Raw genomic sequence first — 23,947 nt, 5'->3', positions numbered from 1 at the left:
ATTGAGCTTTTGCGAGATATTGAAATATAATGCTGTTGTCAGTGATGTCATCATGACGCATTACTTCCTGGTACGAGGCCACAAGCACAAGTGGAGGACGCAAGGTCACATATTGGAACGCACACTATGAGCCTGCTGATGAAGTTAGCAGATGGTACCGGCTACCTGTTGGCAAACTCTGCAGTCCTGAGAAATGTAATCTATAAATTCATGTGCAGACTAGACTAGTCTAAAAACAACATACAAACTCTGCCCATGATATCCCACATCCCAACATAAGGTTTTATTCCAATTTCTTCTAAATAGCACAGCACATTACAGGACTTGTGCCACCCATTTCACATCTTTATTTATAATATAGGCCTAACAAAAGCTTTCCCCCAATGTCATCATCAGCACAAGCATACCTGCTATGACCTGTTTCTCCACGAGTCTCGTTAGGCAGGGAACAAAGACATACGTCTAAGGGTACCGTAAAATCAGTAATAGCAGTGACCTCAAACAATGAAGTGTCAGACAGTCTGATGCGACCGTAGCCGTCAGATTCAGTCTACCAGGCCAGCATCAGTGGTGCATTATGTTCTTGAAAAATGTATGTTACACTGGATGGACATTAGGGCTGGGTTCAAAAGATCGAATCGCGATCCAATATCGATTCACGTTCGAAAAGTGTGATATCGATTCACAACTTTGTGGATCGATCTTTTGCCGATGATTATAGGTGCTATTTTCTCAACCACATCCTGTAGCTTTCTTCCACATTCATGTAGACTACATGCACAAATACACACGGCCTGTTCAAGTAAATAGTGCCAGTGTTTTCCCACCTTTCTCTCTCATACCAAGTTTCCCACTTCTTTCTCTCATACCAAGGTATTTCATGTTTGTGTGGGTATCAAAGGTTGAGATATTTAGGCTTTTATAGCCGGTCTTGGAATTTTAGGCATAAATGGGTTAACGTGACAACCCAGCAATACAGAAGATCAATATTGAATTGTAATCGAATCGGATCGTGGATCGAATTGGATCGTGACCTTCTGGATCGGAATCGAATCGATCCAGGAAATTTGGATCGATTCCCAGCCCTAATGGACATACACCCTTGCAGCCACTACGAGACAATATCACGACAAAAACATAACGTGCCATGAAAGATAACGGTGTTCCAGGGGTGGAAAGTAACTAATTACTTTTACTCAAGTATTGTAAGCTTACTTGAGTAGCTTTTATGAATACTTTGTGCTTTTTAAGTATTTTTTTTAAATTAATACTTTTACTTGTACTTGAGTACATTTTGACCCAAGTACTTTACTCAATTACACTGGAAGTTCTGGAACCTGGCCTGAGTACTGAGTAAAATTAAACGACTGAGAGACAAAATGCCATGCACAATAATGCCACAATCCGCCGGAAATGAAAGATTGTGCAGGATGGCACACAGCATTTCCACTATTTTACTATCTTGTATCAATGTATTGGATGATGGCTGGTGCCAAGCAAGAGATAGAGGTTATGGTGGACGATATTCAAGAAAAATAAACATGATATTCTCAAGAGGAAAGCTAATTAAAAGTAACTAAGTAACTTTTACTCAAATTATTTAAGTGAAGTACTTTTTACTTTTACTTGAGTAGATTTTTAGATAGGTACTTTTACTTGTACTTGAGTAGAATTTAGGCGAAGTAAAGATTCTTTTACTTGAGTACACATTTTCTGTACTCTTTCCACCCCTGTGGTGTTCCAGCAGATTCCCAGATTGTCGCTCCCAACCCCAATCGCTCCCCGGTCGGCACGCTCCCACTAGCCAGACTATCGAGCCCACCGCCATATAACGGAGCTAGTTATCTTTTTGATGTTAGTTTTTTGTTTCTAACCCTAACCCTAACCCTAACCTTAACCCTAAACCTAACCCTAAATTGCTTGTATGTGGCAGTGTATGATAATACGTGAAATATAATCGGGTGGGATCGAACGTCTGGGAGTGATAAAACCACCTGGGACTACACGTCCGGGAAGGATCTCAGTTGGGAGTGTCCATCTGCCACCGGTGGAGATTGTGGAGAGTTTTTGGCATGGCGGCGGCGTTCTTCTTAGCCTATGTTTAAGTAACCCACTTGACATTCTTTCGTGGTCTCCTTCTAGGCCTATAACAACGAAATGACTGTCTCGCTTTCAGTAGTATTTTAGTCGAAGAGAAGATGACTGTCATTCCAATGTATGTGTTTTCTACACCAGAGAGTAAAACGACTATGGACTGGTGTCTTTTCAGCCATTGATGTGCGCAGCTATTCTGGACTTTACGGTCCCATTCACTTCAATTCATTTTTTTGGCGTTTTACATATTTCGGACCGTGCGGACGCCGCTGTACTCGTGCGAGGAAAACAACAATTGTCTCGGGTGCTAAACATGGTCATGGAACGGCTTGCTTAACCAGAATGGTGTGTGTTGTGTCATTTCGAAGATAATTAAAGAAAATCTTATTACAATGGGATTTCTCATAGGCATGGTTTTGCATGTCTCTTATCTCTTTTCATGTTGACTGAGCTATCACCGTTACAAGTTTACAAGGTGCACAGCGCACATATGTATGCATACAAAAAGGAAGAATACATTTCACAGTGTAATTCTGCAAATAATTCACTTCAAAGTTAAGTGTTATTACATAGGCACCATGGTCATCAATATGTGTGTAAGAACAAGTGAAAAAACAAATCGGTCAGTTTGTCAAAGAGGAGATGGTAGATATGCGCAACATAGTACAAAGTATGCATCACACCATGCTTCTGAATGATATGAAGGAAAAATACTGACGGCACATAGCCTACGTCTCTTTCCTCAATAATGCACATGCCACATATCACTCAAGCAACATTATCTTCATTAGCTAATGTGGCCACAGGGGGGCGATATTGTAGGGCACGCTGAGACATTCGGATTCAATTTAACTCACTATTAGGCTATATAACAAAGGTTGCATTATAGGCTAGGCCAGTGATTCCCAACCTATGGGTCGCCAAAGATCCACAGGGGGTCGCGAAGCCCTCTTGAGTTTAAGGGGTTTCATTTTAATACCATATGTAGCCCATGTTGAATAAATGACAAATGCATAGAAGCAACAAAATTTAAGTGCTACATTAAACATTTATTCTGTTTTTGAACAAAGACGAATTGAGGAATAAAATGATGACTAAAATGAGTTTTCGTAGGAGACAGAGCGTATCGAGTGACTTCCTCTCATGCGGGCGCTGGGTCACCAAACCTTACAATAGTAAAAACATGGGTCCCTGAAGAAAAAGGTTGGGAACCACTGGGCTAGGCTACTACATATAGTCATTAATTGGCAAACAATTCATGTTGTTTCTATTGTAATGGGATTGCTACATTCAAGAAGTTTCCAATGTCTTTCATCTCCTCTGTCTTTTCCATGTTTGTAGGTTAAGAATTAACAAACAAAATCTTAAAGGGACAGTTTGGTCAATTTCAACATGCAGTTGTATTGCTCACGCTACCCTTGACTTGTCAGTACCTGGTGATGCCACATTTTTCGGCTCAGCCCTTTCCGAGATATGAGCAATTCTAATGGGGGCAGCGTTTGTTTACATTTTTAAAAAATAAAACATAGGCCAACTCCAAATATTTTCCCAAAAGGTACTGCTGCTTGCTAGTTGTCTGCTGATGTTTTATAACCTTTTGGATGTTTTTGGGAATAAATAAAAATGTTTTTTTGAAATGTAAACAAAGAGCTGCCCCCATTACAATGACCAGGATCGGCTGAAGAAAGAAAAAAAAATCTCAGGCACTGACAAGTCCAGGGTAGTGTGAGCATTACAACTGCATGTTGAAATTGACCAAACTGTCCCTTTAACATTGTACTGCATGTTTTAGATGGGCCCATGTACAAAGTACTTCAAGTCTGTCTGTAGGGCACATCAAGGGTCTGTGAGAAAAGGGTGCTTGCGCTGCTGACAATGTGTAAATGCTTCCATTACATCCTATAGACCTACATATGATGGCTACAAGAATTTCTGCAATGTGTTGTGTTGTTTTGAAGAAAATTGAATAAAATCTTATTATAGTGGGATGTCATTTGCATGATTGGACAGGTTTCATATCTCTTAGCATGTTCACTGCGTCATCACCATTTCATCTTACAATATGCAGAATGATCAGAACTTTCTGTAATTCTGAAAATAAGTAACTCTGAAGTTAACAGATCATACCACATATGTAATAAGTAGTGCAAATTGAGAATGATTAATTTCTCAAAGCAGACACTGTGGATGATATTGCGGCTACCAGATCCAACTAGGTTCAGCGCCGCTGTGGGCTAAGCAGGGGGAACTCAAACTTGTCTTACGCGCACTCAATGATGTAATGTCCACACGGTTAACTCCGTTTCTTCATTTATTGCTCACCATTTCGACAGAGACTCCAATAGTCCTTTAGACCCCAATAGTCTTTCAGTGCAAGGTAGAGCAATTGTTCCAGGTTAACAGAGTTTGTTGTTAGTCCATGAGATGTGCGAGAGTAGTGCGGTACGCAAAAGGATGGCCTTCCCCCATGCTCACCCCACGCCAAACTGAATTGAAGCGCAGGTGCCAGGTGGGCACTAATTAAAGGGCCTCCAGTTGCGCACCACACACGCCCAGCACCACACCCATGTCCACAGTAACCAATAAACAAAAAACACAAATTAAAGTAAACCAATCCCCACAATGATACCAAAATGAAAACAAAAAATAAAGAAAGTAATTATGGCTCCTACATTCCGGCCCCTAATTATGCTTCTGGCAATAATTACCTTTAACCAAATATGTAGGAGACGAAACAAATAACCATTTTAAGTTAAATTACTATTTTGGATCTAGAACTTGTAAGTATGCTCTTTTAGTGCATTTTTCTCTGGTAATTTGATCTTTGTTATTTGATCTCCATACAGCTAATTAGTCCTCTGCTTCCTGAAGAAGACATAATTTAGTGATGGGCCTTTCCAGAAATCCAGTCTTCGTTTTGACACGAACTCTTCGGACGAATCAGTTCCTGTCTGGATCCGCTTCCACAACTCTTGAGCTTGGGCGCTACTTGGTCCACCTCCATGGTCTTGTGTCTCAAGCTGTCGCCTTCTGGAATGAATGTGGTTCTGTATGTCACGGCACTTCTTGCCCTTGTTGTCCACATGGAACACCAGCAGACGATCGTAGGCCTTGGTCTTGATCTGCATGACGTTCTCCTCAGTCAGCGGGCTGGTCTCTGCATACAGATTCTGATTCTCAGACAGCTCGCTGATTTTGCGCATGTCGCACTTGCTGGCCACCACCAGAAGAAGTTTGTTGGAGAAGAGGCGGTTGCCATGGAACAGCTCCATCTGCTGGCTAAGACTGTGATCACGCTGCCCGGATGGATCCGTGATGTGCAGGACAACTGAGCGCAAGTGGGCCAGCGTGGCTATGGCCTGCATCTCAATGGTGTTCTGGTCCTTCAGCGTGCGATCCAGGATGCCAGGGGTGTTCACAACCTGCACCTTCACACTCTTCATCTCCTGCAGCCTCCTTTCCAGCTGTACTGCTCCAGACTGAGCGAGCTCTTCCATCAGCTCTTTCCTCCTCTGTCCACAGTCCAGCATCCATTTCCTGAACCACAGCAGCCAGTCGACAGCTCTCCTCAGCCAGGTCCAAGGTGAGAAGTGTCCAATGAAGCAAATGAGTGAGTCAGACTGTTCTTCGGCCTGCAGAGCTTTCAAAGACATGACCATCTTCACCTCAGGGTGCTCTGCTGAGAGCTTTCCACTGAGCTTGTTTGCTGACCGCTCAACTTTGGGTTCCATTAGGAAGCTTGGTCCCAGTAACCATGCTTCGGACTTTAGGAACGTGTTCACTCTAGTTCTCCTGGAGGCCAGGTCTGCAGGATTGCTAGAAGTGTTCACGTACCTCCAGTGAGAGGTTTCAGTTGTGGAGAGAATCTCTGCAACACGATTGGCCATGAAGGTTTTGAATGTTGTGAATCGTGAGGTCGTGTCGTTGATGTACTTCAGTGCAGATGTAGCGTCACACCAGAGCACAGACTTTTGCAGAGGCATTCTTAAGTCCTTTCTCCACAGCTTATCCACTCTGCTTGCCATTGTGTGACTCATGAGGTCTGCGCACTGAGTGTGGAACAGACTGTGCTTCGTGAATCTCCTTTTGAGACTCAGGGCACGCTTCATTGCCACATTCCTATTGTTGGGCAGCTTTGTGTCTGCTTTTCTCAAGGGCGAGCCAATGCTATAATTCCCATCCAGCAACTTGATCTCCTTCCCAGACTCCATGAACTGAGTGTCTTCTCTGGATAAGCCTTGCTGCTCATCTTGAGCGCATTCTGGGACGTTACGCTTTTTCTGCTGCTCCCAATGAGCGTCCAGTGTGACTATGAAGATTCTGCTGACAGTGGCTGCTCGTTCGACACATGAGGAGTCTTCGGTGCAGTCCCCCCGCAGCGGGCCGTTCACGGTCCACCCCAAGATCGTTTTCACAGCATAAGGAGCACTGTCTGTACCTCGAATGACCTCCCAAGGTTCCAAGGCCCTGGGAACATTCGTTCCAATGAGCAGGTCCACTTCAGAGTCAATCTCCGTCAGCTTCACATCCTTAAGATGACTCCATTTGTCCAGGTCTTCCTGCTTGGGAATGTTTCCTTGGTGGACTGGCATGCATTTCTGTGTGAAGAGCTCTGGTAGTGCACAGAAGCAGTCAGTGTCCAGTCCAGCTATTTCCAAGTTCGGAACGATGTGGCTACTGACAACCTTCTCCTGACCCATTGTCCTGAGGAGGATGCCAGTTTTCTTTCCAGTGACGTTCAGCCTATTCATGAGGCGTTCTGTGCAGAATGAAGCGGAGCTCCCCGGATCGAGGAAGGCGTATGTGGTCACTACTTCATTCCCTTTTGTAGATTTCACTCTGACGGGTAAGATGCCAAGTGTACAGTCACGCTCTCCGGCCCCAGTTAGCCCACTAGACTGTACAGAGACTGGACCACTGCCCTGGCCCCTCCACTGTCTCCCTTGCCTCCTTGGTTCGACTTTGCCGTACCAGGTTGTGACTGCTTAGAGGGAATGTGTAACAAGGTAGGATGCCTCAGTTTGCACACCTTACAGAACAGACGTTTCGTGCAGTCTTTACTTCTGTGCCCAATGCACAAACAGCCATAGCACACGCCATTTTCTTTCAGGAATTCCATTTTGTCACTGTGCGCTTTCCTTTCCAATGAAAAGCATGAGTCCAGGGTGTGTCCTGCTCCGCAGAACAAGCAAGTGTTTGTGACAGATGAGGCATTATTTTTGTCGTCACATGCTGACATCTTATGTTGTTGTGTGCCTTTATTCATGGGAGTAATGGTGGTTGCAAAACTACTTCCTTTAGGTTTGGCAGAGTAAGGTTGAGACTTAAACGGTGTCACAGTTCTCTTTGCACCAACACATGGAGTATCATGCATCAGGTCCCCAAAGAGTGGATCACTTGCGATTTTGACTTGCTTCTCTACAAACTTGACAATATCGTGGAAGGAAGCTCTGCGTTTTGTTGCTTCTTGTAAAGTGCAAGCCTCTTCCCTCCATCTCTCCTTGAGCTTGTATGGCAATTTCTTGATCACTGTTTGCATGTTGCTTGGTGCATCAAGTTCAAGACTGAAATGTATTCCTCTCATTGCATTATTGCACTGCCTTAAAAAGATGCTGTATGCTTGCAGTGCTTTCAGGTCTTCAGATTTAATAACTGGCCAGGCTATTATTTTTCCCATATAGGCAGAGGCAATTTTCATGGGATTTCCAAACTGCTCCTGTAGCAGTGACTTAGCCTTCACGTACCCCTCCACCTCAGGCATATGCTCACAGCCTCGCACCAGTTCTCGAGGCTGCCCTCTGGTGTATTGCTCGAGGAAGTACAGGCGATCTCTGGCACTGAAGGTTTTCTGTTCGATATTGTGTTCGAATGACCTGATAAATGTTTGAAATTGCAATGGATCTCCATCAAAGGTTTGTATGTCTCGCTTTGGGAGTAAGGAGTAGTACCGTTGCTCTACTAGCATTGATGTAATTTCATTCTGTTTCTCCAGGACTGCAGCCAAATGCTTAGACTCAGAGCTTTGTATTCCAGGTGTAGCTTGGTGATGCTTGATCTGAGGCTTTGGATGGGCAGTAGGCAGGTAAGTATGTGTGACTTGTTGTGTTTGTGGTACCATGTTGACTTTCAGAGTTGGCGGTTGAACGGATGGAATGGCCTGTGATGGTCTCACTTTGGGCTTGGCGTCCAGCAAGTGGTCTCGTGCTGCAGTATGACGTGGCTGTTGTTGTACTGATGTTGTTGGGACAAATGTCTCAGCTTCCACGTTTAATGGACCATGATTAACTTTTTTCCTTTCTCTCTCCAGGTAAGAATTCATCGCATTTGATTTGCTTACATCAGATGGGCACGAGTCAGACACTCCAAGCACTTTCAATTTTGCAGCATTTGCAGCAATATCCATTTCCAAAGCCAACTTTTCCTTCCTTTTCTTGAGCATCTGCTCTTCCTCTTCCAGTGCATGTTTATCTTGCAACCATTTTTGCTTAGCCATGAGCGCAGCCATTTCTGCTTCGGCTTGAATGCGTGCTGCCCGGGTAGGTGAAGTGTGAGGTAGCTGTAGCTTTGAAGTTTTGGATCGTTTTGATGTATTGGATCGAACTGAAATGTTTGAAATACTGTCACTTGGTTTGACATCATCCATTTGTTGTTCAACAGAATTTTGTATTGCATCAACATTTCCATCAGATGTAGCATTTCCATTTGCAGGTGCATGCCCATGTCGAGTCCCAGTGAGTGATGGCTCTGCGTGATCTTCAGCTCCATCAGTTTGTCCAGTCACAGAAAGCCATTTTGTAACATTTTCAATAAAGGATGCGTTGTGATCATGTACTTTAGTGAACCAAACGTGCTGTTTTTCTTGCTCTTCTGGAGGAAGCATCGGCACAACAGTGTTATGCAGCTGAGTTGCATCTTTAAAAAGTGCATGGCAGGTTTCCAGACGAGACTGTATGGCTTTTACATTTTGTTCATTTTTGTTTTGCATAAGGTCATTTATTGTAGTCATTAAACCTTTTAGTTTTTTGATTTTCGTTTGTCTTTCCTTTTGAATACCTTCAATTTTGAGTGCTAATGCTTTGACAGTAGGTTTAATTTGTCTTTTTTCAGAACCTTCATTTTGAACCAGGCTGTCTTCAGGACACTCATTCACCCCAGTAGTACTCATTTTCATTCATATAAATGACCATTCATTGATAGCAAAACACCATAAATTAATTCAACCAACAGTCATAAACAGCAGCAACAATTAATCCCACATAGCAAACCATAAACACACAGCAGTTCAATAATTCAAAGCAGCAAGAAATGTTCATAGGGCACCACCATAATCAAAGTTCATATGCAACAATGTCCATAATTCCAGCAACGAACAACAGAACAGTTCATGCAACGCCTTGCGACGCTCGTAGGCAATTCACAGCAGCAGTGAATTAGAATGTTCCACTCGCAAGACGCAAAGAGCAACAATGTCAGTAATCCACAATAGCAGTTCCAACGATCATAAACGCCACCGCGGCATTCAAAACAGTCTATAATCCACACGAACGTCTTCACCTCCCGCAACGAGGCTATAATCCACCAGGGAAAGTGTTAATACTGAACACGACGATCATTCATCACAAACTGATAGTCAATAAACTGCGCAATACCTGTATTTCCAGCGATGCTGCTTTGGTGAATCGATGCGGTTACCCAGGCCGATAGCCCAGGTGTAGTCCAGGAAGCGCACTTTATTCCAGTGAAGCCTTGGTGAACCGCGGTTGTCTTTTCCCTCGGAAGTTTCCAGGAAGCGAATGAATGAACCAAAGGGATCCGCCGGCAGGTGCGTAATCCTCTTCTCCAATCGTCTCGCAGCGCAGTTGACAGCAGTGATGACAGCAGGAACAACGTGACCCTCTTCTTCCAATCGCAGAACGGCACGGTGCTTTTCCAATAACTCGCCAACAGAGTTTTAAATGTTCTTTTTATGAGCGATCTTCCAAACAATCAAGCGCTCATTTGTGTGAGCTAAATAAGCGCCCTTTGCACTATATAGCAAACCCTTTTTTGTACTAAATAGCACGTCTTGTGTACGTAGCCTATAAGGCCTTTTGCGTACTTATATTGCGGCTACCAGATCCAACTAGGTTCAGCGCCGCTGTGGGCTAAGCAGGGGGAACTCAAACTTGTCTTACGCGCACTCAATGATGTAATGTCCACACGGTTAACTCCGTTTCTTCATTTATTGCTCACCATTTCGACAGAGACTCCAATAGTCCTTTAGACCCCAATAGTCTTTCAGTGCAAGGTAGAGCAATTGTTCCAGGTTAACAGAGTTTTGCATTGGTCCATGCGATGTACGAGAGTAGTGCGGTACGCAAAAGGATGGCCTTCCCCCATGCTCACCCCACGCCAAACTGAATTGAAGCGCAGGTGCCAGGTGGGCACTAATTAAAGGGCCTCCAGTTGCGCACCACACACGCCCAGCACCACACCCATCTCCACAGTAACCAATAAACAAAAAACACAAATTAAAGTAAACCAATCCCCACAAAGATGATGCCAAAATGAAAACAAAAAATAAAGAAAGTAATTATGGCTCCTACAGAAGGGTGATTCTCACGAAACGCGCAACAAAGCTGTTTTGACAACCATTTTTTCAAAATGCTTTTTTGATTGAATTTCTTTTTTAATCAGTTACATCAAAGTGTACAGTTACTAAGCACAATAATATCAACTTACCTGACAACTATTTAAAACACATTTTTTTACGTTTTATAAGTCCATGTCTGCTAAAATGCTCATTACCGCAATGTTTTTCTTTCATGAAATGTATTAGGAAACTTAATTGTTCTTGCAGTTTTGTTCATTGAATATTGATAGTTGTACTAGGGGCTACATAAAAAACTCAAAAAAGTTTTTTTCTTATTATTGTAGTTTAAGAATTTTACCATTTTACCTCATTACCGCAATAGGATCATTTGTTTTCCTCTTTAATTTTAGAATACATCAGTGAAAACCTACAATTTCGGTCCAGAAATATGCTGAAGTGAAAGAAACATGAAAGGTACTGTGTTCATAAAAAATATATATGAATACAGTTTTCCTTTAGTACTTTTTTTTACAATTAAGTGCTCATTTCGGTAATGAGGGATATGTTTCGGTAATGAGAATACGTTTTCGGTAATGAGAATAAGGAGAAATAAATTGAACTAAAGCCAAATATTGGTAAATGATGTGATTTGTTATTATTATTAGCACAACGACAGAGCCTCCAGGGCAGAACTAATCAAATGACACCTAATAAGATGATAAATATATTCTATATAAAAACCATTCATTAAGCTACTGAAGGATATTGGGATTCAAGACTTAACCCAGCCAAAGACCAGAAAAGACCATAGGTCAGGGGTGGGGAACCTGTCTCAAGGACCATTTGTGGCCCTTGAGGCCATTTAATCAGGCCCCCCATATAAATGTAATGTTATGCAGCTTCACGTGAAATATGACACATTTTGTAAAGGAATCTTAGAAAATACATTTGCAATACAACTAAGTTATATTCAGGGGAACTAGAGAAGGTGGGGTCTGTTTTAAAGGTGGCTGCCTTCAAAGGCCTAAAGTGCAGGGGGAAATCCTGGTTTGTGTTCTTAATACGGCTCTCTGAGAACTTTTACGGTCCTCAGATGAATTTGAAGAGGCCCCTCGAATGAAAAAGGTTCCCCACCCCTGCAGTAGGTGAAGAGGCGAGGCCCCTCCTGGGCACCAAAGTAACATCACAGTGTAAGGGGTGAAGGCCAAGGGGTGCACTCTGAAGTTATAGTTAGTCCAACATCAAAACACCGGAGGGTAGCCACCGGATGACCCCAATGAAGCGCATACATCCCACTACTCATCCCCACCCTGAATATGACATCACAACTCACCACTGATCTCTCCAGCCAAACATCTATAGTGGACTAAAAATCTAAATCTGTCATGAGAAGGAAAATCATGTCGCAGTGCGAGGTCGTACACTGAACTTTTTTTTCTGACTGGGCGCATGCGGCAACTAGGAAGTAGGTAGTAGAAGGAACAGGAAATGACTAGAGTAGCTTGTGTGGTATGCGGGTTCGGTACACCTTGGTTTTAGGGTCACTGGTCGGTACATTTTCGGTACAGTATCCCCATAACACCGTCCGGACCAAAGCCAAAATTCACTATGAACGTTATGTGTTATGAAATATCACTGAACACCACTAACTGCTTTAGTTGCATATTGCACATCAATGGCGGTCATGGGTTAGGGCATCAGACTCCCGATTCCCGACCCGCCAGGTTGGTGGAGGGAGGAATTAACCAGTGATCTCCCCCATCCTCCTCCATGACTGAGGTACCCTGAGCATGGTACTGCTCCCGTTAGGGCGCTATTGGGGATGGGGCATAAATGCCATTCTGTTGTGTGCAGTGTTCATGTGTGATGTGGAGTGCTGGATCACAATGGCAATGGGAGTTGTAGTTTCCCTAGTGGGCTTTCACTTCACTCACATTTTTGAAAAAGAAAAAAAGTTGGTTTTCAGGACAATATCAGACATGCCCATAATTAGTACAGGGTGCATGAAACACAAAATTAAAACGTTGCAAAATCCTGCTCTTCTCTTGCAGTATTGTTCCTTTGCACTTCCTTAACTTCCTGGTCATTTTCTAGCATGTTTGATACTTGTCAAAGGGTGGCACAATAGACTTGGAATTAAGAATAGACTGATATATATATTGGGCCGATATTTGCACATTTTAAGTGTATCGTATCGGCCGATACGCGTGTGGTTTTGGCCGATACGCAGTATTTATTATTTTATGTCATTCGGGTTTTTTGTAAAAGCACCAAGACGCTTTATTTTTTCATTACTTGATTGTTAGAGTGGGTGTTTAAAAGTTACAAGTTCTACCTCAATTTGATAATGTTAAAGGAATGTTTATTTTTAACTTGAGACCTGGAATATTTGTCATTTTTTAACCTTTTTTTTTAACCCATATCGGCCCCAAATATCGGGTATCAGAAATCGGGTATCGGCCAAGGGTGATGGAAAAAAAATCGGTATCGCATCAGCCATTAAAAAACCTGTATCAATCGACCCCTATTTGGAATATTGAATTGCTGTGAATGGGCATTTTCAGGTAAATCAGTGCGAAGTGCATTTTGAGGCTGTTTTGATCCAGTTGCCTTTCCACTTACCCAGGACATCAAGAACCCACAGCATGACTAAAAGATGGGTACATGGGTGTTTGAGCATGGCTAATGGATCGGAGTATGGGGGATGAAACCTTGCTAAAGGCTGAAAACAACATGCATGAGCAGTTTCTCATTTGGGAAAGTGTAAAGGCAACTAGAGCATTCCTCCAAATGATTCTTCAAACTAGTTTTGATTGAAATATTCTAAAAACTACTTCTCACTGAATTCGCTAAAAAGGCCTATTCACTGCTATTTCAAATGCCAAGCCAGCTTCGTGCTGGCTTCGTTGTTAACAATTGCCTTTGCATTGGGTGACATCGCTAGGCAGTTTGATTATTTTTTTGCATCAAAAGACGACATTTCGAGGGTGGAACCAGCCAGAATATTGATTCATGGGTTGGCATATGAGCAAGAATTAAGTTGTGCCTTGCTACTCTCAATGAACTCTCACAACAGGGTTTCTGGCCCATAGTCGATTATTGTTCTTCCAAGGGTGGGACAAAATGTAAATGTCACCACAACATTAGCCAGAAAGGATGAGAACAGAAAAATGGTCTATGAACAATACCTGTATGACCACTCAATTTAGCCTATGTAATGTATAGGGAGATGATCACTTTTACAGACAACCCCCATTAGATGAAGGAGCTATTGCATATGTTAGGCATTTACTTTTGCTTTGTTTACTTACAATATTGTATATCGAATACCGATTCAATACAATTGGATATTTCAACCTGAAATGGAGGCAATTTCACTCAACACTTTCATTAAGTGCTTTAACTATAATTAAGTGACATAGTGACAATATTTTTACTGCAAAAATATAATTTGTATTTAAGGTTGCAGTTGCATGTTTAAAAATGTAAATAAATAAAAAGCGAAATACATATATGTCAAGAAAATATATTCTAAATGTAAATCACCATAGAGTCTCATTACCGAAATTGACAATCCTCATTACCGAAAGGTACTTAAAACATTGCGGTAATGAGAATGTGTATTGCGGTAATGAGATGGCTCAGCACAATAATGCTAACTGTAACTTGAGTAATTATGAAATAGCTAATTCATGACCATTGTTGAATTCTGAAAAGGAATACCCTATTACCAAGCAAGTTTAAATTGAAAAAATCTTTTTAATTTTGAAATATTGACTAATTTCGGTAATGAGAACCACTTTTGTCGTATTTGCATATTTTTGAGACACATTGTGACATTTTACAGGCACAAACAATAAGGCTGACTTATCATGTAGCCATCTTGAATCTCCTGTTAGTACAGATGAATTGTAGGTAGTTTCAGCTCATATTGAAATTCTGATGGCTTTTAATTGTAGTTCTGAAATATATTGCGGTAATGAGAAGAAAAACTTGGGGACACGATCTTTTCTTGAAATACTCATTAGTGTTCATTATTTAAATTGCCAACAAGGAACACTTTATGAAACTTCGGACATAGACCAACGCTCTTGTAGTGTCATTTACGTATTTTTAACATTTTTATTATGTTTTACCCTAATTCAAAGACCAGAAATTTTGGTCAGGACACATTTCGGTAATGAGAATTTGCCTATAAAATGCAAAAAAAGTGGAAAATAAAAATAATATTTTTTAAAATGAACTAGTGTGCCAGAAAGTACACGTCTTGCTCTACAGTAATGTATATTATCAAAAAAATCCCTGTCATATTTAACCATTAAAACCTCATTGCCATTGTTTTTTTTAGCTTCGTGAGAATCACCCAGATGATATGTAGCATAATACACAGTATGTGTCGCTATGTGCTCCTGAAAGATATGCTGAAGACATACTGAAGGCACAAATATTTATTTTCCCAATAAGCCTTATAATGTAGGCCTATATCAGGAGTGAGGTTACATACACGTGAGTAAAAGTTGAATGCTGAGTGGCCTTGAACCCACAACTTATGGTATGGACAGCATGACTTCATCCACTAAGCTACCACAGTTTCATAAGAAATGTTAAGACCAGAAAGATATGTCGTCGTTGTGCATTTTAACACAATAAATCATATAAAATATATTTTCCCTGCACCATTACCTCATTGTCTGAAGTATGATGAAGAAATGATTGTAGGCCTATATGATTTTTTAGTGCTGTGATAATGTGCACAACAAGAAGTTTTCTGGTCAAACAAATTCTACTGAAACTGTGGTAGCTTAGTGGATGGAGTCATGCCTACCATTCCACAGGTTGTGGATTCAAGGCCCATCAAAGGACAATTTTTACACTCGTGTATGTTACCTCACTTCTGATAGGCCATGATTAGTCTAATTCAGTAAATAGATATTTGTGCGTACAGTATTTCTTCAGCATACAACTCATGAGCATATTTCGATGAATACTGTGTATTATGGTGCATATCTACCGTCTCCTCTTTGACAAACTGACCGATTTGTTTTTTCACTTGTTCTTACACACATATTGATGACCATGGTGCCTATGTAATAACACTTAACTTTGAAGTGAATTATTTGCAGAATTACACTGTGAAATGTATTCTTCCTTTTTGTATGCATACATATGTGCGCTGGGCACCTTGTAAACTTGTAACGGTGATCGCTCAGTCAACATGAAAAGAGATAAGAGACATGCAAAACCATGCCTATGAGAAATCCCATTGTAATAAGATTTTCTTTAATTATCTTCGAAATAACACAACACACACCATTCTGGTTAAGGAAGCCGTTCCATGACCATGTTTAGCACCCGAGACAATTGTTGTTTTCCTCGCACGAGTACAGCGGCGTCCGCACGGTCCGAAATATGTAAAACGCCAAAAAAAATGAATTGAAGTGAATGGGACCGTAAAGTCCAGAATAGCTGCGCACATCAATGGCTGAAAAGACACGAGTCGACTATGGCTACACAAACATCGAATGAACTAACGGACCTACCTGCGCGTTTCTGGTGTATCCAAAGCAGTCAGTTTTTTGTTGTTAGAAGAAATATGGCTGTTATAGACGGCGATGTGCCTTTGGATGAACAATTCTGTAAGGCAAACAACTAAAACGTACACACGTTCTTCTAACTACACTTGTCGGTGTAACAGATCTGTGGTCGGGGCTGTGTTTGTTTTTTTACGTCCTTGAGCGAGAAGAGGGAAGTGACGTGTGACTGGAGGCAGACATCCTGGCCAATTTCGATGTCAAAATAAATCTCTAGTTCAGGAAAACGTGTCACTACTTCTACTACTAGGCCTACTGTCTACTATAATATACAATAATAATAATAATAATAATAATAATAACAATAATAATAATAATAATAATATGTTTAAAAGAAAATAAGTTTAAAGAAAATACATTTAAAAAAAGCCAACCTCATAATCTACAGTAGGCTACTGCAAAGGTCATCCGGTTTATTGGAAAGCAATGGCAACGTATACCTCCACCACAACATCATGCATGTTGTTATAAATTATCAAAGTTGGCACCAAGTTGGTAGGAAGACTATTAACTAACTGCAAAAGGTGCAGGTTTATTTAAAGCAACAGTGATATGAACCTTTTTCCGACGTGTACAAGGGGTGCATCCCAATATGTGACCTTGCCTCCTCCACTTGCCTCCTCCACTTGCTTCTCGTCATGATGACATCACTGACAACAGCATTATATTTCAATATCTTGCAAAAGCTCAATTGTAAAGTCTTTTTCTCATTTGCAATTGGGATGGTGAATGAAAAACAGTCCCTCAAAAGCTGTTGTGGCGAGGCTGACAGCTGGGAAACTTTATCGTTTTTTCAAAGGAGGAGGGGCCAGGAGGCGGGACGAGGAGACAAGCGCAAGTGGAGGAGGCAAGGTCACATATTGGGATGCACACCATGACTGTATCCTGCAGTGCATGCTGTGATGATGCTTAGGCTATAATGCTTAGCCTAGACAAGGCTCAGGTTTGGAAAGCAATTGGGGGGAAGTGGACGGGGCAGGGGCAGAGCTATCGGGGAAAAGCAAAGCATTTGCCCCGGAGCTCTGGGCTCTCCTGGGGTGAGTTTCTCAAAAGGGAAGTTGTTAGCCTGTTAGCAACTTCGGTAGTTGCCAATGGGAAAATGCATTGAAAGCAACGAAGTAGCTAATGTAGTAAGCAACTTTGATTTTGAGAAATTCACCCCTGTATTGGTGTTATGTGGGTCTTATCATGACCATGGCAGGCTGTCTGGAGCGGGGCCCTGTAGGTGGTTTGCCCTGGGGCCCTGTGTGCAATTGTTCCTCCACTGGGAAGGGGGCTAGAGAAAGAAGCCAGAAGGAGCAGAACAGAATCTGTAAAAGGGATTTGAGAATCAAGTAAAGAATCGCTCACTGTACTTCTTGTCTTGACCATTTATTCAAAACATTTGCAGCAATATAACCATCTGACATCATGTACCACGAGTCATAACTTTATCCTGTTATGCATGTTTATAATGCATAGAGAGAAGGCTCAGGCTTGGAAAGCTATCACAATGTAAAGCTCTGTCTGACATGAACTGTAGCCTATCATGACTGTATCCTGCTGTGCTGTTACATTGTTATTAGGGCTGTAACGATACTGTATCGAACCAAGAAATCGTGATACACAGAGTCATCATACTGTATCACGTATGGTGATATGCCCTTAGACTTTTTGGTGACCACCAGTCCAGAAAATAACCACTTTACATGAAGTGATAGTGCTTCCAAGCCTCTTGTAACATATTCTACCTTCCAACTATCAAAGTTTTTATTGATGAATTTATTTTAATTTTAATAATGTTGGAAAATTTGAAATCATGGGTTGCATCGAACCGTAGGTCAAATATCGTGATACTAACCGAATCGTGAGTTGATTGTATCGTTACAGCCCTAATTGTTATTCTAATGCTGTTATAATAATAATAATAATAAATTTATTTTTGAGCGCCTTTCAAGATACCCAAGGACACTTTACAATCAAAACAAATACATAACAGTAAGGAAAGTAAAACAAAGCTTCAGTGAATTAACAATAGGAGAGTAATTAAAATGCAAAAATAAAATAGAAATAAAAGTACAATAAAGATAAATGTTTTCAAGTAAGAAAAAGAAGTAGAATGCATTTGAAAATAAAATAAAATGAGGGGAAAAAAATAATAGTATGTAGTAGTTATGGGGCTTATAACCTAATGCGTAGCCTATAGTACAAAGGCCCCGGCTTAAAAGACAACAGCAGTATAAACCTCTACCACCAGAGATAACGCAGGAAGAGGAAAATGTGGAAAAAAAAATATTTCTTAAAAAAAATACCTATTACTGTCACTGTTTGTTTGTGTCACTTGGTTTGGAAAAGCATCAAGAAACTCCTCCTGGTGGAGCGGATAGTGAGTGCATCTTAATATGGGACCTTGCCTCCTCCACTCGCTTCTCGTCATGATGACATCACTGACAACAGCATTATATTTCAATATCTTGCAAAAGCTCAATTGTAGAGTCTTTTTCACGTTTGCAATTGTTATGGTGAAATGAAAAACAGTCCCTCAAAAGTTGTTGTGGCTAGGCTGACAGCTGGGAAACTTAATCGTTTTCTCCACGGAGGAGGGGCCAGGAGGCGGGGCGAGGAGACAAGCGCAAGTGGAGGAGGCAAGGTCACATATTGGGATGCACCCAGAGCCTTGGGAGGAAGGCTGCGATGAGGCAGGGCTGTAGTCAAGTCCACCTTTGTAGAGTCCGAGACAAGTCCAAGACCAAAATAGTCAAGTCCAAGACAAGTCCCAGTCCAAAGAGGTTTGAGTCCGAGACAAGACCGAGTCCAAAAAAATCTGTGTCCAAGTCAAGTCCGAGTCACATGTCGGTCAGTGTTAAACAATGAAAAGGATGAATATCAATTCAGTGGATGTTTGAAGGTAACCCATATGCCATGGATGTTAAGACAAACTTGTATGTTGTTGGATTTTAAGCTTCACTCAAGAATTTATGGTAACCAATGTTCTAAACAAAAGAAAGACAGACTTGGTCGAGTCCAAAAGCATAATTTGGCAAGACCAATGTCCGAGTCCATAAAAAAACGAGTCCGGACTCCAGTACTACAGCCCTGCGATGAGGCCCATGAGAGGAAGAGCCTAACATACCAGGGGTGCGTTCCAATATGCAACCTTGCGTCCTCCACTTGTGCTTGTGGCCTCTTACCAGGAAGTAATAGGTCATGATGACATCACTTACAACAGCATTATATTTCAATATATTGCAAAAGCTCAATTGTAAAGTCTTTTTCTCATTTGCAATTGGGATGGTGAATGAAAAACAGTCCCTCAAAAGTTGTTGTCGCTAGGCTGACAGCTGGGAAACTTTATCGTTTTCTCCAAGGAGGAGACAAGCACAAGTGTAGGAGGCAAGGTCGCATATTGTAACGCACTCTTGGCACATCTGGCAAGGAGAGGAAGGCAGCAGTGCGCAGGATAGGGGAGGCAGCAGAGAGAGCCTCATGCTGGTTGTGGTTTAAGAGGGACATTTAACGTTTGTAAATGCTTTGTTAACTTAAATGTCACCATCTTACAATGTCCTGCCAAATAAAAGGCACAAAAGTCCCTATAATATGTACATAAATATAAAGAATCTTATAGACATAGCCACAGTGTCCAATCTCGCCATCCAACCCGTGCCTGCAGTTCACCTAGGGAGCACTGCTGAGACAGCGCAGCCCATAAGGCTGGCGCTAATAACTGACAATTGTGCTCGCTGTCGGCTGAAACTTGACAATAGTACTGTGGGTTCTGAGAAACCAATGTGGAATTAAACGAAATGTACAATAACCTGGCAGTTATGTCCTTCTGATTTCTTACAGCTTTGGCATTAATGAGTCAGGCTCCGCTAGCATCTTGCTATCAAAATTGCTGGGAAGTTGGTCTCGAGGCATTAATCACCCTTAAGGCAGAATAATGTGTGAAGCCCTTTCTGCAGTCTGTGCATACAAATGGTTTCTCCCCTGTGTGAACACGCAGGTGGTTTCGGAGCTCTGTTTTTGTCTTGAAGCTCTTGTCACACTGGCTGCAAGGGTACGGCTTCTCTCCAGTGTGAATGAGGCGATGCCTGTTAGGGCTGGTAAAATAATATTTGAAGTTCGAATATTATTCGACTATGGGGAAAATATGTATATTCGAACGCTAAAATGAATATTCGAATAATTTACAAAATATTGCGCAGGGCAGCACGCGCATTGATTCTCCTCCATTAAGTGTCCCTGATGCGTCCCTTTACTGGCCTGTGTGTAGCTGCTGCAGTCACATGTCACAACAAGGAAGCAAGGACTGCGAGTTGCTTTGTTGATAGAGAGTTGCTTCGTGCAGATTGTTATGACATGAGTTCTTACTGCTGTTCGAACCGCATTGTAAGAAGTTGTCGTCTCTCGTGAATGACTTACAACTATGCACGGAATAAAAGTGAGCCGAGTGATGAAGTGGTATGGTAGCTGGCGAGGTGTGAGTTAGCACCATGAAGTCGCAATATAGCTTTTTTGTAGCTACAGATGAGCGACTGGTCTTCACATTTTTTGCACCGTACGTTCGCCACAAATGCAGAACTTAGAGTGCCCACTGGCTACCAGATTACTGTAGCTACTTCTGCGTTTCCCCCATTTATTGCCTGACACTCCCACCCCACTCGCTCAAATCAGTCAGAGATAAGTTATGTACCCATTTGGTCTGTTTCCATAGCCTAAACTTTTCCTGTATTGTTGCGCCAGCATTCTTCCATTTCTCTTGACGTCAGCTGTCACAAGGATGACCAGTGCTGTCTTGTAATTCCCATGTTATTACGGCATCCCCCTCTCCCTTTCGCCTATCCAACAAATATCTTATTTTTTCCACTCTACTGCTTGTGCAACTATGATTTTTTAAACAAATATTTTGCTTCTGCAATGGCATGTCTCGTCATTAAGACAGCGGAGTGATTCTTTGCATGTTAGTCAGAGGGCGCCGCCGCGTGCTACTGTTTGGGAATCGCTGGCTACGCGGCTGCTTACTTTATTACATAACCTGCTGTGAAACATGGCAACGTAAATTTGTTTCGGCAATGTGTATGTTGTAAACCTAAGCAATACGAACGAAGCGGTCACTTGTTTGCTGTGGCGAGTGTCCGAAAACAATACCCAACTCTGTCAGACATAATGACAATCCTAGGTTCTTTTGATAAGTCTAGACTAGACATCTAGAAACGGTTTGGTGCTCGTTTGGGTGTGTGTGTGTGTGGTCAGGGCTCATAAACAAGAATAGAGTGAATAGTGGTCTGCTCTATATCTCTATATCTCCTACCCCTGAACTTCAGTAGCAAGATGAAGGGATATATATATATATATAAAACCTATACCGATAGAGGCTTAGGCGCTGGGCCCTCAGGTGTCAAAAAGTGCCCCGGCCCTTTCCAGATCCCAGTCGGGCCCTTTCCAGATCCCAGTCCAGTCCTGGTGACTGCGCTCATGTCTGTGGAGACTAGAAGCATTTGAGAAACTCTTTTCACAGTAGGTGCATGAAAATGGTTTCTCCCCTGTGTGAACACGCTGGTGCATGTGGAGCTCTGCTTTAGTCTTGAAGCTCTTGCCACACTGACTGCAAGCATATGGCATCTCTCCAGTGTGAATGCGGCAATGTACACGAAGATTAGTTTCATATTTAAAGCTCTTTCCACAGTCTGTACATGAAAATGGTTTCACTCCTGTGTGAACTCTCTGGTGGATTCGGACCTCAGCTTTTGACTTAAAGCTCTTGTCACACTGACTGCAAGCGTACGGCCTCTCTCCAGTGTGAATACGACAATGTCTGGAAAGGGCGGGATAATGTGAGAAGCTCTTTCCACAGTCGGTGCATGAAAATGGTTTCTCCCCTGTGTGAACACGCAGGTGCGTTTGGAGCTCTGTTGCTGTCTTGAAGCTCTTCTCACACTGGCTGCAAGGGAACGGCTTCTCTCCAGTGTGAATGCGGCGATGTACACGAAGGTTAGTATGATATGAAAAGCTCTTTCCACAGTCTGTGCATGAAAATGGTTTCACTCCTGTGTGAACTCTCTGGTGGATTTGGACCTCTGTTTTTGACTTAAAGCTCTTGTCACACTGACTGCAAGCATATGGCCTCTCTCCAGTGTGAGTACGACAATGTCTGGAAAAGGCGTAATAATGTGAGAAACTCTTTCTACAGTCGGTGCATGAAAATGGTTTTTCCCCAGTGTGAACACGCAGGTGGTCTCGGAGCTCTGTTTTTGTCTTGAAGCTCTTGCCACACTGGCTGCAAGGGTGTGGCTTAACTCCAGTGTGAATGCGGCGATGTCTGTCGAGGCTAGAACACCATGAAAACCTCTTTCCGCAGTCATTGCATGAGAAGGGTTTCTCCCCTGTGTGAATGACTAGGTGGTCTTTAAGTTTCTGCTTTTGTCTAAAGTTTTTTCCGCATTCTGAGCAACAGTATGGCTTCTGTCCAGCTTGAGTGTTCTGAATGACAGGTCTTGTTTGAATAGAACGTGGAGCTCCTTCCCTCAGACCGCTGGAGCGACAGTGGAGCTGATCTCCTGTGAAGAGAATGGAGCAAACTGTATTAGGGTGGTTGACGTGACGCCTTGGTTAAAAACCTACAAAACTGTTATTTTTCCTCTTAAAACACATGTCAATGAAAGAAGATGTGGTACTTTATGTTTCATATTAGTCTTAGATGAGAAGAAACATTTTTGTTAAGATTCATGTAAAGGTTTTTATGTCAAATATCCTGCGGTGTGACTGTAACATTAAAGGGACAGTTTGGTCAATTTCAACATGCAGTTGTATTGCTCACGCTACCCTTGACTTGTCAGTACCTGGTGATGCCACATTTTTCGGCTCAGCCCTTTCCGAGATATGAGCAATTCTAATGGGGGCAGCGTTTGTTTACATTTTTAAAAAATGAAACATAGGCCAACTCCAAATATTTTCCCAAAAGGGACTGCTGTTTGCTAGTTGTCTGCTGATGTTTTATAACCGTTTGGATGTTTTTGGGAATAAATAAAAATGTTTTTTTGAAATGTAAACAAAGAGCTGCCCCCATTACAATAACCAGGATCTCGGAAACGGCTGAAGAAGAAGAAAAAAAAATCTCAGGCACTGACAAGTCCAGGGTAGTGTGAGCATTACAACTGCATGTTGAAATTGACCAAACTGTCCCTTTAAAGAAACCTGGAATATAATATTATATATAAATTAACCAACAATATTTTGAATAATGTATGAAGCATTTGGCATGATTGCATAAATATAAACTTTATATTAAGATATGTGAATGTGAAAAAAACTCCAAGCCAGTAATATTAACAACAAGTTCAATTTCGTAACACAAATTGCGTCCTGTGAGGTGACATGTATGTCAATGTTTGTGAACGGGCAGCTACAAGGCCAACTACAAGGGTCTTGAAGACAGGCTGCTAACCCGTCAGTACCTCAGTTATTGGAGAGTGGTGTGGAAGTTTAAAGGAGCACTCCTGCCAATTTTAATATGCTGTTGTCTTGCTCACGCTACCCTTGACTTGTCAGTACCTGGTGACGACGCAGTTTTTGGCTCAGCCCTTTCCGAGATATGAGCTATTCTAATGGGGGCAACTTTTGTTTACATTTTAAAAAAAAATGAACATAGGCCTACTCCAAATATTTTCCCAAAAGGCATATATATATATATATATATATATAAACATTGAAA

The 23,947-nt window shown here is 41.9% G+C and overlaps 3 protein-coding genes across 3 annotated transcripts in view; all 3 read right to left on the bottom strand.

The window, feature by feature from the left end:
• The window catches only part of LOC134464143 (gastrula zinc finger protein XlCGF57.1-like), a 38,698-nt gene extending 22,328 nt beyond the window's left edge, over positions 1-16,370 (bottom strand). Inside the window, exon 1 of the mRNA XM_063217603.1 lies at positions 16,207-16,370. The gene's annotated coding sequence lies outside the window, so the exon portion shown is untranslated. The remainder of the gene's footprint in view (positions 1-16,206) is intronic.
• Positions 1-23,947, bottom strand: part of LOC134464325 (zinc finger protein 501-like) — a 419,382-nt gene that overhangs the window by 88,770 nt on the left and 306,665 nt on the right. The gene's annotated exons all lie outside the window — the stretch shown is intronic.
• The window catches only part of LOC134464324 (gastrula zinc finger protein XlCGF57.1-like), a 38,676-nt gene continuing 36,356 nt past the window's right edge, over positions 21,628-23,947 (bottom strand). Inside the window, exon 3 of the mRNA XM_063217791.1 lies at positions 21,628-22,793. Within this exon, the coding sequence (XP_063073861.1) occupies positions 21,628-22,793 (1,166 nt within the window). The remainder of the gene's footprint in view (positions 22,794-23,947) is intronic.

Source organism: Engraulis encrasicolus, chromosome 15 (assembly GCF_034702125.1).
Source record: "Engraulis encrasicolus isolate BLACKSEA-1 chromosome 15, IST_EnEncr_1.0, whole genome shotgun sequence".
Lineage (NCBI taxonomy): Eukaryota > Metazoa > Chordata > Actinopteri > Clupeiformes > Engraulidae > Engraulis > Engraulis encrasicolus.
Note: the sequence above shows the minus strand (reverse complement) of the source record. Positions and strands in the feature narration are given on the sequence as shown.